The sequence below is a fragment of the Rutidosis leptorrhynchoides genome, chromosome 7 (genome assembly GCF_046630445.1).
Source record: "Rutidosis leptorrhynchoides isolate AG116_Rl617_1_P2 chromosome 7, CSIRO_AGI_Rlap_v1, whole genome shotgun sequence".
NCBI lineage: Eukaryota > Viridiplantae > Streptophyta > Magnoliopsida > Asterales > Asteraceae > Rutidosis > Rutidosis leptorrhynchoides.
The window spans coordinates 134,241,451-134,253,626 of record NC_092339.1 but is presented as its reverse complement, the minus strand read 5'-3'; the positions used below and the strand labels follow the sequence as shown (position 1 = coordinate 134,253,626).

Here is a 12,176-nt window from a genome sequence, read left to right as displayed (position 1 = left end):
TTAAAAAATATTGAGCGGGAAATAATTAAATTAATAAAACTAATCATTACTTTCAAATAGTGACGGGTCTTAAAACATTTTTTATCACTAATTATATTTGAATGATATATTAGTGGTTGTTTACTTTAAAAAATTACAAGTTTAGAAAATATATTGGGCTTGGGTAGTTAAATATAGGGATGTTCTATACATTTTAAAGGAAAAATTATAAATTCAAAAAAGATACGGGATCCTTCAGTTAAATTTAGTGGTGTTTTATACAATTTACATGATATTTTCTACTAATAATTTTTAAACTAAAGGTGTCTCGTGACCCTACAGGTCACTATGTAGTGCTTTCAAATATAAAGTTCTCATCTCACCCATTATTTAAAAAAAAATTGTAGAACACTATAATCATATTAGATATGTTACTTATTTATAAGTACCTTTATTGGAAAATTTAAAGTTTGTGTTTGTTAGATTGAAATACCTGGAAAGTATAATAGCCTTTAATGTTCTTTTTTATTATAATAGCAATAACTTGCTTATTCAAATAAACTAGTATATGATAATCAACTTGCATGGTACTATAAAAAAAAACAAGAATTGCCTATATATTAGTTTGCTTCACTTGATACATTCAAATCATTCATTAGCCTATCAATTAAGCTTAATTAATTAGAACATTTTTAAGATGCCAACTCTTCCTGTTTCTGCTGCCTTTTCTTCAGCTCCATTATCACCTGCTGATTTTGTAAGCAGCAATTGCAAGAAGCAATCAGAAGTTGTCCGCAGCACTGCAGATTTTATTCCTAGCATATGGGGAGATCAATTTCTTGAATATAATGAGGTTAAATGTTTTTATATGTCTCTACATGATTTCTAATCTCATATTTCTTTTTATTATTTGATTTGATAAGGTTGCTTGTTCTAAATTCTTTTATGCATGCAGAAAGATGCTTTTGTTGTAGATGAACAAGTGGTTGAAGATCTTAAAGAAAAAGTGAGAAAAGAGCGAATGATCAAAGCTTATGATGAGTCGACGCAACATTTAGAACTACTTGAGGTTATTGATGGCGTCCAACGCCTTGGCATAGCGTATCATTTTGAAGAGGAGATCGAAAAGGCCTTGCAACATATCTATATTACATATGGCGATAGTTGGATCGAAAACAAAAACTTAAAAAGCATTTCGCTTTGGTTTCGACTCCTAAGGCAACAAGGCTTCAATGTTTCATCAGGTATTAAATTTGAAGTTCAAAAACTTCCATTTTACAAACTATACTAGCAACACTTACACTTATAGTTTAACCATCCCAAGATAGCCTAGTTATTGGTCCTGATTCAAACCTCACTATACCAGTATATCTTAGAGTGTTGTTAGGTAAAAGGGTCAGAAACGGTTAGGCGATTACCCGGTCAAGCTATGTATATGTATATCTGAGTAAAAATATTCCTTTCCTCGATAGCTTGAATAGAGAAAACTTTATTCATTTACATACACACTTATAGTTTGGCTGATAATGTTTCAGGGATATTCAAGAACCAGATGGATGTGGACGGTAAGTTTTGTTCAAAGTAGGAATATAATTGTAATTGTATTTGCTTGAATATTCAGTTTTGCATATCTCGGTTCTTGTTACATTTGGATGGAAGACTTCTTATACAAAAGAAGCTAAACGGCTATATGCCTAAATCACGGAAGAAGTATTCTACTTTTTGGAAAGTAAAAAAAGCTGCTTTTGGATGTTAATGGGACATGATGAGTTGTAAACTCTGATCCCTAAAAGTAATTTTAATTTCTAACACTCCCCCGCAAGTTGAATAGTGGGGTTTCCGATGTTCAACTTGGAGAGTATTTCTCTAAAAAGTCTTCCGTTGACTGACTTGGTTAAGATATCTGCTAGTTGGTCTTCTGATCGGACGTGAGGTAAAGATATGATCTCGGCTTCTAATTTTTCCTTAATGAAGTGTCTGTCAATTTCTATATGTTTGGTTCGATCGTGTTGAACTGGATTTTCTGAAATCGCAATTGCTGCTTCGTTGTCACACATGATTTTGATCGAAGTATTAGGAGGAAAACCAATTTCTGTCAAAAGTTTCTTGATCCATAAGGCCTCGGTTACACCTCGTGAAATCCCCCGAAATTCAGCTTCAGCACTAGATAGGGCGACAACCTTTTGTTTCTTGCTTCTCCAAGTAACCAAATTTCCTCCAACAAAGGCAAAGTATCCGGATGTTGATTTTCTATCTCCCTTTTCTCCTCCGTAACCCGAATCGGTGAATATTTGTGTTTCTAGATGATTATTTTTCTTGAACAGGACTCCATCTTCTGCAGTGCCTTTTAGATACTTGATAATCCTCCATACTGCATCCATGTGGTGTTGTTGGGGTTGATGCATGAATTGACTAACAACTCCAACAGCATGTGATATATCTGGACGAGTGTGAGCTAGATAGATAAGTTTTCCCACGATCCTTTGATATTGACTTCGATCCGCTGCTTTGGCATCATCTTCTATATATAACCTTAGGTTTGGAATCATAGGAGTATCTGCGGGTTTGCAGTTGACCATTCCTGTTTCAGCAAGAAGGTCAAGTATATATTTCTTTTGACATATAAAAATCCCTCTTTTTGAACGTAAAACTTCGATTCCTAGAAAGTATTTAAGACCTCCTAGATCTTTCATTTCAAATTCTTTAAAAAGGTTAATTTTTAAGTTTGTAATTTCCTCTTGATCATTTCCTGTGATAATCATGTCGTCAACATAAATAATGAGACATGTGATAAGGTTCCCTCTTTTTTTTAAAAATAAAGTATGGTTGGAATTACTTTGTTTAAAACCATAATTTTTCATAGCAATAGTAAAACGCCCAAACCAAGCCCGAGGGGATTGTTTTAAACCATAAAGAGATTTTTTAAGATGACAAACTTCCCTTTCTTTGAATTCTGATGTGAAACCGGGAGGACCTTCCAAATAGACTTCTTCTTTGAGTTCTCCATGTAGGAAGGCATTTTTAACATCAAATTGGTGGAATGGCCAGTCTTTGTTTGCGGCAACGGAGAAAAGGATTCTAATAGTGTCAATTTTTGCAACTGGTGAGAAAGTTTCTGAGTAATCAACGCCATAGGTTTGAGTGTACCCTTTGGCAACAAGCCGCGCTTTATATCTTTCGATGGATCCATCGGCTTTGTGTTTGATTGTGAATACCCATCGACATCCTACCGGTTTCTTTGATTCTGGAAGGACACATTTTACCCAAGTATTATTTACCTTGAGAGCCTCCATTTCATCTTCCATTGCTTTCCTCCAGTATGTTGATTTTAGAGCTTGTTCAACCGTTGCTGGGATTTCTTCAGAGTATAATGCGGAAGTGAACTTTGTTGCTTCTTTTGATAAATTTCCTCTAGCAATATTTGCCATTGGATATCTTGATTTTGAGACTGTTCTCTCAGGAGAGTATCTTCTGGGAGGAATCCCTCGGTTGATTCTTGGAGGAAGAACATATTGTTCCCGTTCTTGCTGTTGTGTTTCATTTTGTTGTGGTGTTTCGTTTTCAGGATATACTTGATCGCTATTTTCCTGTAAAATCTCTTCTAAATCCTCATGATTAGTTATATCAGGAGATTCGGTATTTACCTCTGTATGGTTGGGAAGATTATTAACCGTAGTACTGACTGGAGGAGGACTTTGTGGAGTGGTATGATGAGTCACTTCTTCAGATGATGGAATATCTAGCCAACTCACTGCGTCACCAGAGTCTGTCTCCCCCTGACTTGTGTGTTGGGTATAGAAGTATTCAGTCTCCAAAAAATCACAGTTCATTGTAGTGTACATGTGTTTCCTTTTTGGACTATAGCATCTATACCCCTTTTGATTTACCCCGTATCCCACAAATACACATTTTTCAGCACACGCATCTAATTTGGTTCGTTCTATTTTAGGAATGTGAACAAAAACCGTGCACCCAAATATTCGAGGTCTTAGGGTGAGATTAGATGGGGGTTTATAAAATTTAGTTAAGGTTTCAAGAGGGTTCTTAAGTTCTAAAGCTCTAGTTGGTAGTCTATTTACAAGATAGGTTGCGGTGGCAAGAGCTTCAGGCCAAAAAGACCTTGGAACATTAGATTCAATCATTAAAGCACGGGTTATTTCTAATAAAATACGATTTTTCCTTTCAGCTACCCCGTTTTGTTGAGGTGTGTGTGGACACGTAGTTTGATGAATAATACCCCTTTCTTCACAAAAAAGTTTCATTTGACTGTTGACAAATTCACCACCATTATCGGATCTTAAAACCTGTATTTTACTTTGGAATTGTGTTTGAACCATGTTGGAAAAAGTAGTAAATTTATCAAACACCTCGGATTTGTTAGTTAAAAAATATGTCCAAGTCATACGAGTACAGTCATCAATAAATAAAAGAAAATATCGAAAATTGTGCCCTCCATTAACCCTTGCGGGTCCCCATACATCGGAGTGAACTAAAGCAAAGGGACGTTCAGTCTTTGTATTACTAGTTTTAAACGAGTTTTGATGGCTTTTGGCCAAAATACAAGTTTCACACTCAATACTATTATTTGAAGAAAATAAATTAGGAAATAAAATGTGCAAATATCCAGCAGACGGATGACCAAGACGTCTATGCCACAACCATGCTTGTCTATCGGGAGTCCCGTGAGCTAGCATGATCCTACCATCTTTAGTGACCTCATCCACATAATACAGACCATCCCGTTCAGTACCACGCCCAATTATCTCCCCCGTTCTGATGTCCTGTAAGATACAGAATGTAGGGTGTAATAAGACGGTACAATTAAGTTCTTTTGTCACGTGACTAACAGACAGTAATTTATGGGAGAGATCGGGAACATAAAGGCAGTTTTTTAAATTTAAATTTGGTGAGATTTCAACTGTTCCCCCGCCCTTGACTTGTATAATACCGCCATTAGCGGTTTTAATTTTGGTTTTGTTTGGTTTCGTATTTATAATAATATCATTTTTATTAAAAGTCATAGTATCGGTGGCACCACAATCGATAATCCACTCATTACTTTTTGTTTTATTTGAAACAATGTTAATTGACGAAACGTTATTTTTAATTTTAAAATCTTTAGTTTTATTGAAAAAAGGTTTTATTTGTTTATTACCAACTATATTATTACAGGGACTATTTGTGTCAATAAATAAATTTGGGGAATTAAATTCGGTGGTGGGTGTTGAGTTCGTGACCGACACTCCTAACCCATCATACTCATCGACATATTTATCCCCACCCACTTTATTCAATTTGTTGGGTATGATTTTTAGGGATTTAATCCCTAATCCCAATCCCCTGTTACCTTCACCGGATGATGATGATGATGATGGTGGCTCGGCTGTGAATAAACCGAAACCACCTTGAGTGGTGGTGCCGGTTTCGTTATCCTCCTGTTTTCCCTTGGTTGTAGCCGTCGTTACCATCGAGGCTTTTCCCTTTCTGTGTCTATCAGCCCACCAATCGGGATATCCAATAACCTTGAAGCATTGTTCTCTGGTATGTCGTTTCATACCACACTTTGTACATTCAAGGTTGTCTTTATCTCGGGATGATGACGTGTAGTCTGACCGACGCTGATTTCTTGATAGCAAACCATGGCTGTCGAAATCCTTGGATTTTGATGCCGGTGCTACCAAGCCAGTGGCGATGCCGGATTGGGTAAGGACATCTGTTTTATTGCTAAATATATATTGGTGTGCATTTTCTTTTCGAATGGCAGCATAAGCCCCTTCGACAGTGGGTAAGGGATCGATTCTTAGTAGCTCACGTTTGATATTGTCATGTTTATAATCTAAAGCATTTAAGAATTGGAAAAGCTTTTGTTCTGACCTGATGTTATTATATTTGACAATATCATTCGGATGTTCCATGGGATTTGGATCCCTTATTTCGATTTCACCCCAGATTCCTTGTAATTTCAACCACAGTTCTTCAGTTGATTTACCTTCTTGCCTGATATTGTTGGCTTTAACATGTAAATCAAAGGTTTGGAGTTTGTCTTTACCAGAACTGTAGGTTGTGATGAGGGCATTCCATAAGGTTTTTGCTGTTGGAAACTGGGTCAGATTGCTTGCAATTTGTGGCTCTATGTTTTGAATAATCCATGAAAATACCACCAAGTCTTCCTGGTTCCACTTCTGGTTGTTGGTTTCTGGTGGATCTTCGGTTAAATGATTGAGGAGGGCCTCGGATTTACCTCCGATGGCAACCTTGATCATACGAGACCATAATGAATAATTTGAGTTGTTAAGGGTAACACTAATTTTTAAAGAATCAGGATGCCTTTGTGATTGATTTTCATTGTTGGTTTGGAGAATTCTAGCCAATTGGCTAGTTAATTCTGTAATGAGTTGAGTTTGGCTGTCATGTTCTGCCATGATAACCACTCAAACGAAAAAAATAGGCAAATGATTTAAATTGCTGTGATTGAATGATTTAGATGATCAACACAAGCTCTGATACCATGTTCAAAGTAGGAATATAATTGTAATTGTATTTGCTTGAATATTCAGTTTTGCATATCTCAGTTCTTGTTACATTTGGATGGAAGACTTCTTATACAAAAGAAGCTAAACGGCTATATGCCTAAATCACGGAAGAAGTATTCTACTTTTTGGAAAGTAAAAAAAGCTGCTTTTGGATGTTAATGGGACATGATGAGTTGTAAACTCTGATCCCTAAAAGTAATTTTAATTTCTAACAAGTTTAATGAATCGTTAAGTAACGATGCTCTAGGAATGCTTGCTTTATATGAAGCCGGGTATATGAGGATAGAAGGCGAAAAAGTACTAGATGATGCGCTCGAGTTTACTAAAATTCACCTTGGCAAGATAGCCAAGAATCCTTCTTATGACCCTTTGCTAAGAACACAAATAGAACAAGCATTAAAACAACCTCTTCGAAAAAGGTTGCAAAGACTAGAGGCACTGCGGTTCATGCCAATTTATGCACAAGAAGCCAACCACAATGAGGCCTTATTGAAGCTAGCAAAGTTAGATTATAATATGGTCCAATCAATGCACAAACTTGAGCTTAGCCAAGTCTGCAAGTAAGTAGCATAAATTTTGTACATTTATGATCTCATTAGCCTATGGTTGAGGTACTTATATACATCCTTATAAGAGGTCTAATATTCAACCCTCGCTAGCGACATATATTGGTGAATGTCAAATTGTTCAAAGAGAGAGTGTGACTAGAGGGTGCGCATAATGCGCAATTCACCCGGTACCAGGTCTCGCGCTCGGAGGGCTTGATTACCCGATGTTTTACCTTCTATGGGGGAGCCAATGTGCTCGTTCATAGGAGGGTTTTCTCGCTTACCAAAATAAAACATATATTGGTGAAAACGTTTAGAAACAATTATGGGATAACCTGATTAGGCCACGTACAATTGATTAAAAGTACTCTTTTTCCCTGGTAGCCCAAACAGAACAACCTTAGCCGTTTAACCATTTACACGTGTGATGATTCTCATAAAACTATTTCATATTTCTCAATCAGATGGTGGAAGGATTTGGACATGAGGAACAAGCTACCTTTTGTTCGAGACAGAGTGATCGAAGGCTTCTTTTGGATATTGGGAATCTATTACGAGCCTCAACATTCTCGTACGAGAGTCTTTTTGATAAAATCATGCATGTGGATCATTGTACTAGATGACCGGTTCGACAACTATGGTACTTATGAAGAACTCGAGCTCTTTACACAAGCTGTTGAAAGGTATATACTATACAATTCTCTTTATATTTACTTCGTATAATCATTTAATTAACGTGATTTGAATTATCTAGATGGTCCTTAAGCTGCTTGGATGACCTTCCTGAATACATGCACCTCATTTATCAAGAACTTTTAAAAAGACACCTAGAAATGGAGGAAGTACTCGAAAAAGAGGGAAAAGCATATCATATTCATTATATCAAGGAGATGGTAAATTGCATACCTTTTGTTTTTACAAATCTAACGAAGTATCAAAATTTGTTAAGTAAAATAATACATGGTTCTGTTTTGGGTCGCAGGCGAAAGAATACACTCGCAACCTCTTAATGGAAGCCAAATTTGTAAAAGATAAATATGTACCAACAATTGAAGAGTACATGTCTGTTTCGCTGATTACAGCTGCCTACCCACTGATTACGGTGAGATCTTATGTCGGACAGGGTGACCATGTTACCGAAGATACCTTTAAATGGATTGCTACACATCCACCTGTTGTTAAAGCGTCAGCTACTGTTTTAAGGCTTATGGATGACATTGGAAGCCACAAGGTATAAATAGTACTACCTACTAATTGTACATTATTTTTATAGTCATTTTAAATTAGCTAGAAAATTAAATAACGAGGACGCTAGTAAATTACACTAACAAGAAATGAAATAATGGTTCACCCCGGGCAGCCTAAACAGGGAAAACTTTATCCGTTAGTTTTTGCAAGAAAACTTTTAAGCATATTTACCATGTATTTGTCAGCTTAGTTTCTTAGAAAGTTTTGTTTTTTTATGGATCAACCAATTTATATAACTGTTTACATAACTTCCAGTTTGAACAAGAAAGAGATCATGTTGCATCATGCGTAGAATGCTACGAAAAGGAAGCGGGTGGATCAGAGGAGGAAGCGTATGAATACTTCTCGAAAAAAGTTGAAGATGCTTGGAAAGTTATGAACCGAGCGACATTAAGGCCTACAGATGTTCCAGTTCCTGTACTAATGCCTGCAATCAACCTTGCGCGTGTGGCTGATGCTATTTATTACGGAGGCAGGGATAGTTACAGTCATGCTGGTAGTGATATGAAATATTACATCAAATCACTATTTGTTAACCCTGTAGATGTCTAAGATTAATTAATGTCTTAGTTGCAAATGTCTCTGTTTTACAAATTTTTATTGTATTTCTTGCCCTTGTTACAGTCTATTGATTTGATTGTCATTTGTTATTGTATTGTCATTTTGTCATTTGTTATTGGTTTAAAAACTGTTATTGTATTTCCCTTGTCATTACTTTACATTCTAACTTGCTACTAACAGTGAGCGTATACACTTGAACATCCAAGGTGAATCATATATAATAATCAAGGATTAATGACGAATGTTTAAATTGAATTTTGTGATTGTTTAAAAACACATTTTTATAAACGTGTGCACTATTGAATAAACACGTTTTTTATAAACCGTATAATATGATTTTTCTATCACTTACCAACGGGTAGTTCATTACTGTCATTTTTTTAAGAAAATAAAGACACTATAGGCATGTACTTGTCTTTCTCGTCTTTTACTAGACAAACTTACATTTTAGTCTTTTTACAAACTATATAGAAGACGGTGACTTGTTAGTTGAGTGGGTCTATTAAACTTTAGAATTTATGCATGTCCACCCATTTTCTTTTATTTAATATTTTTATTTATAAAAAAATGTGATTTTTCTGTTTTAATAAATTAATTTTTAACTAAATGATGATGAATGGAGCATAGTCTTTTTGAAGAAGTATGTTATTTTTTGTAGTAGTTAGTATTTTTCAGTCTTTTTTTTCTTTTTGAAAAGCAGGAGCAACTTTTATTATAAAATCACAGTTCAAGTCCAATAGAATAGTACATCAGATGGACTTTGTCCCACACCTCACGAAAAACTGTACATCACGAATTTTTTACATGTAATTTATATTAATAATAATACACTAGGAAGTATACATAGAAGAAGAACTAATGCATTAGCCAACACCTGCTCTAGAGAAACCAACTAAAATGAAGCTCGCAGGGTTTATATTCCATTGAGCCCAATCAATCTTTATCTTCTTGCAACGGGTAGAGATCCACTCGAAGCTTCTTAATTGAATCTCGTTTACAATATGATCCGAATGGGATGTCTTGTTGGAAAAAACTTTTGAGTTGCGATATTTCCAAATTGTATAACCCGTTATCCATTTCACCGCTTGCCAAATTTTGAAGCCATCTATCGAAGTATTGGCCAATCTTGAGCTCGAAAAGATCTCTTCTAAGTTAGAAACCATACCCGAATCAAAATTCCACCATTTAAGAATAGTAGTCCAAATTTCCTTCGCCTGATTACATCGGATAAGAATGTGTTCGAGAGTTTCCAAGTCTTCATCAAATTGAGGACATCTTATTGAACCCAAATCGATACCCCTTTTGTCGAGTTCCGTAAGAACGGGAAGTCGATTTCTTAGGGCTCTCCAAGAAAATACCTCAATCTTCTTAGGAACAAGATTATTCCTCTCCGTTTCCTTGTCCGTATTACTCGATGGTATGAGACCCAAGTCTAATGTTTTTGCTAAAACACAAGTCTTGAAGGCCGGTTTTGATTCAAGGTTACAGACCCATAGATCCTCTTCTTTGTTGTTAAACCGGATCGAGCCCATCAATTCAGTAAGTTCTTCGAGCTCGTCCAGTGTGCGGGAAGAAGGATCACGGGTCCATTCCCAAGAAAATATCAGCCCAAATTCGCTTCTTGAAAGTCTATCCGAAAACTTTGCGTACCCATTTAATTCCAGTTTGAATAATCTCCGAAATCTTTCTTTAAAAGTGTGATCACCAAGCCATAGATCCTCCCAAAACAGAGTTTCTTTACCACTTCCAATTTCTTTTTCAAAACAGTCATGGAAATCTAAGCCGGTCTTCAACATGTCCTTGTTTATGTTGATGATGTTTTTCCATGTCGAACCTGTAATTTGACTCGAAGATTCTGTGAGATTCCCCAACCCCCTGTCCCGCCCGTAAATACTTTTAATGAACTTAACCCAATGAGCGTCTTTTTCAACCCTAAAACGCCACCACCATTTTCCCATCAAAGCCCAATTTTTAGATTTTAAAGTCCCAATTTTCAACCCGCCCGAATCATAAGGTTGTAAAACTTTTTCCCATTTAACCAATGAAAGTTTTTTATCACCAGTCCCGCCCCAAAAAAAATTACGTCTAATACCTTCGAGAGTGTTCGAGACACTTGCGGGAGCACGAAAGAGGGAGAAATAGTACAACGGGATACTAGAGAGAACCGATTTGATTAAGGTTAAGCGCCCCCCGAAAGACATGGATCGAGCTTTCCAATTCGTGAGTCTTTTATGAAACTTATCACCCACCGGTTTCCAACTATTAATTAAATTCATATTTTGACCTACCGGAAGTCCTAAGTATGAAATGGGTAAGTTGCCCGACTTGCACCTGATTTGAAAGGCCAGATTATCTAATTCAGCTGAAGACACGCCTAAACCATGTAAACAACTTTTAGAAAGATTAACTTTAAGCCCCGAAACTTCTTCAAAACAATTAAGTAATTTCAAGACGTTTTTGGCGTTACGTCTTCCCCATTGACCAATAAAAAATTGTGTCATCCGCGAATTGTAAGTGTGATAGTAATATACGATCCTTTCCCACTTCGACACCATTTATAAAGCCTTGATTAATGGCGGCTTTCATGAGTAGGTTTAGACCCTCCCCGGCTAAAATAAAAAGAAAAGGTGAGATGGGGTCACCTTGTCTTATTCCTCTCTCAAGAGCGAAATCCTTTGTGGGGGAACCGTTTACAAGTACCGATACTGATGCTGTGACAACCCGAAAATTTTCGACCAAATTTAAACTTTGATCTTTATATTATTCCGACACGATAAGCAAAGTTTATTAAGATGAATTTTAAAATATTACACTGTGTTCATACATTCATTTAACCTCGACCAAATTCTGACGATTCACGAACAATTGTTTGTAATTAAATATGTATACATATATAGATGTAAATATATATGATAATTGAAAATAATAAAAATATAATTTTAAACACTAGAATTAAAGATGTAAAAATAAGATACAAAATAATTAAGTGTAATTTAAAATGAATTTATATATAATTATAAATGATTTCCATGTATAATTATCATTATATGTATATTGTAATAAAAATTATAAATAATAAATATTCAAGAGAAGTTGTTATATAATGTATCATATGATTATTATTATTATTATATATATATATATATATATATATATATATATATATATATATATATATATATATATATATATATATATATATATATATATATATATATATATATATATATATAACGTAAGTTAAAAATATATATGTTATAATATTACTACTTTCATTCTTAAAATAAATATTAATATCATGAATTAT

General features: G+C 35.2%; 1 protein-coding gene across 1 annotated transcript; it reads left to right on the top strand.

Moving 5' to 3' along the window:
• The first annotated feature begins 676 nt into the window (after nucleotides 1–676).
• Nucleotides 677–8,860, top strand: LOC139858696 ((E)-beta-farnesene synthase-like). Its single transcript, XM_071847531.1, has 9 exons — nucleotides 677–832; nucleotides 935–1,223; nucleotides 1,515–1,537; nucleotides 2,570–2,581; nucleotides 6,729–7,072; nucleotides 7,525–7,743; nucleotides 7,815–7,953; nucleotides 8,043–8,291; nucleotides 8,564–8,860. Exons 1-9 carry the CDS (start codon nucleotides 677–679, stop codon nucleotides 8,858–8,860), a joined length of 1,728 nt encoding a protein of 575 aa, XP_071703632.1.
• Nucleotides 8,861–12,176: the final 3,316 nt, after the last annotated feature.

What these genes read in the sequence shown, in the direction of transcription:
- LOC139858696 (XM_071847531.1), top strand. Translation starts at nt 677, where the DNA reads ATGCCAACTCTTCCTGTTTCTGCTGCCTTTTCTTCAGCTCCATTATCA. An exon ending in AATTTCTTGAATATAATGAG is followed by an intron (nt 833 to 934) that starts GTTAAATGTTTT and finishes TTATGCATGCAG; the next exon opens with AAAGATGCTTTTGTTGTAGA. An exon ending in TTCATTATATCAAGGAGATG is followed by an intron (nt 7,954 to 8,042) that starts GTAAATTGCATA and finishes TTTGGGTCGCAG; the next exon opens with GCGAAAGAATACACTCGCAA.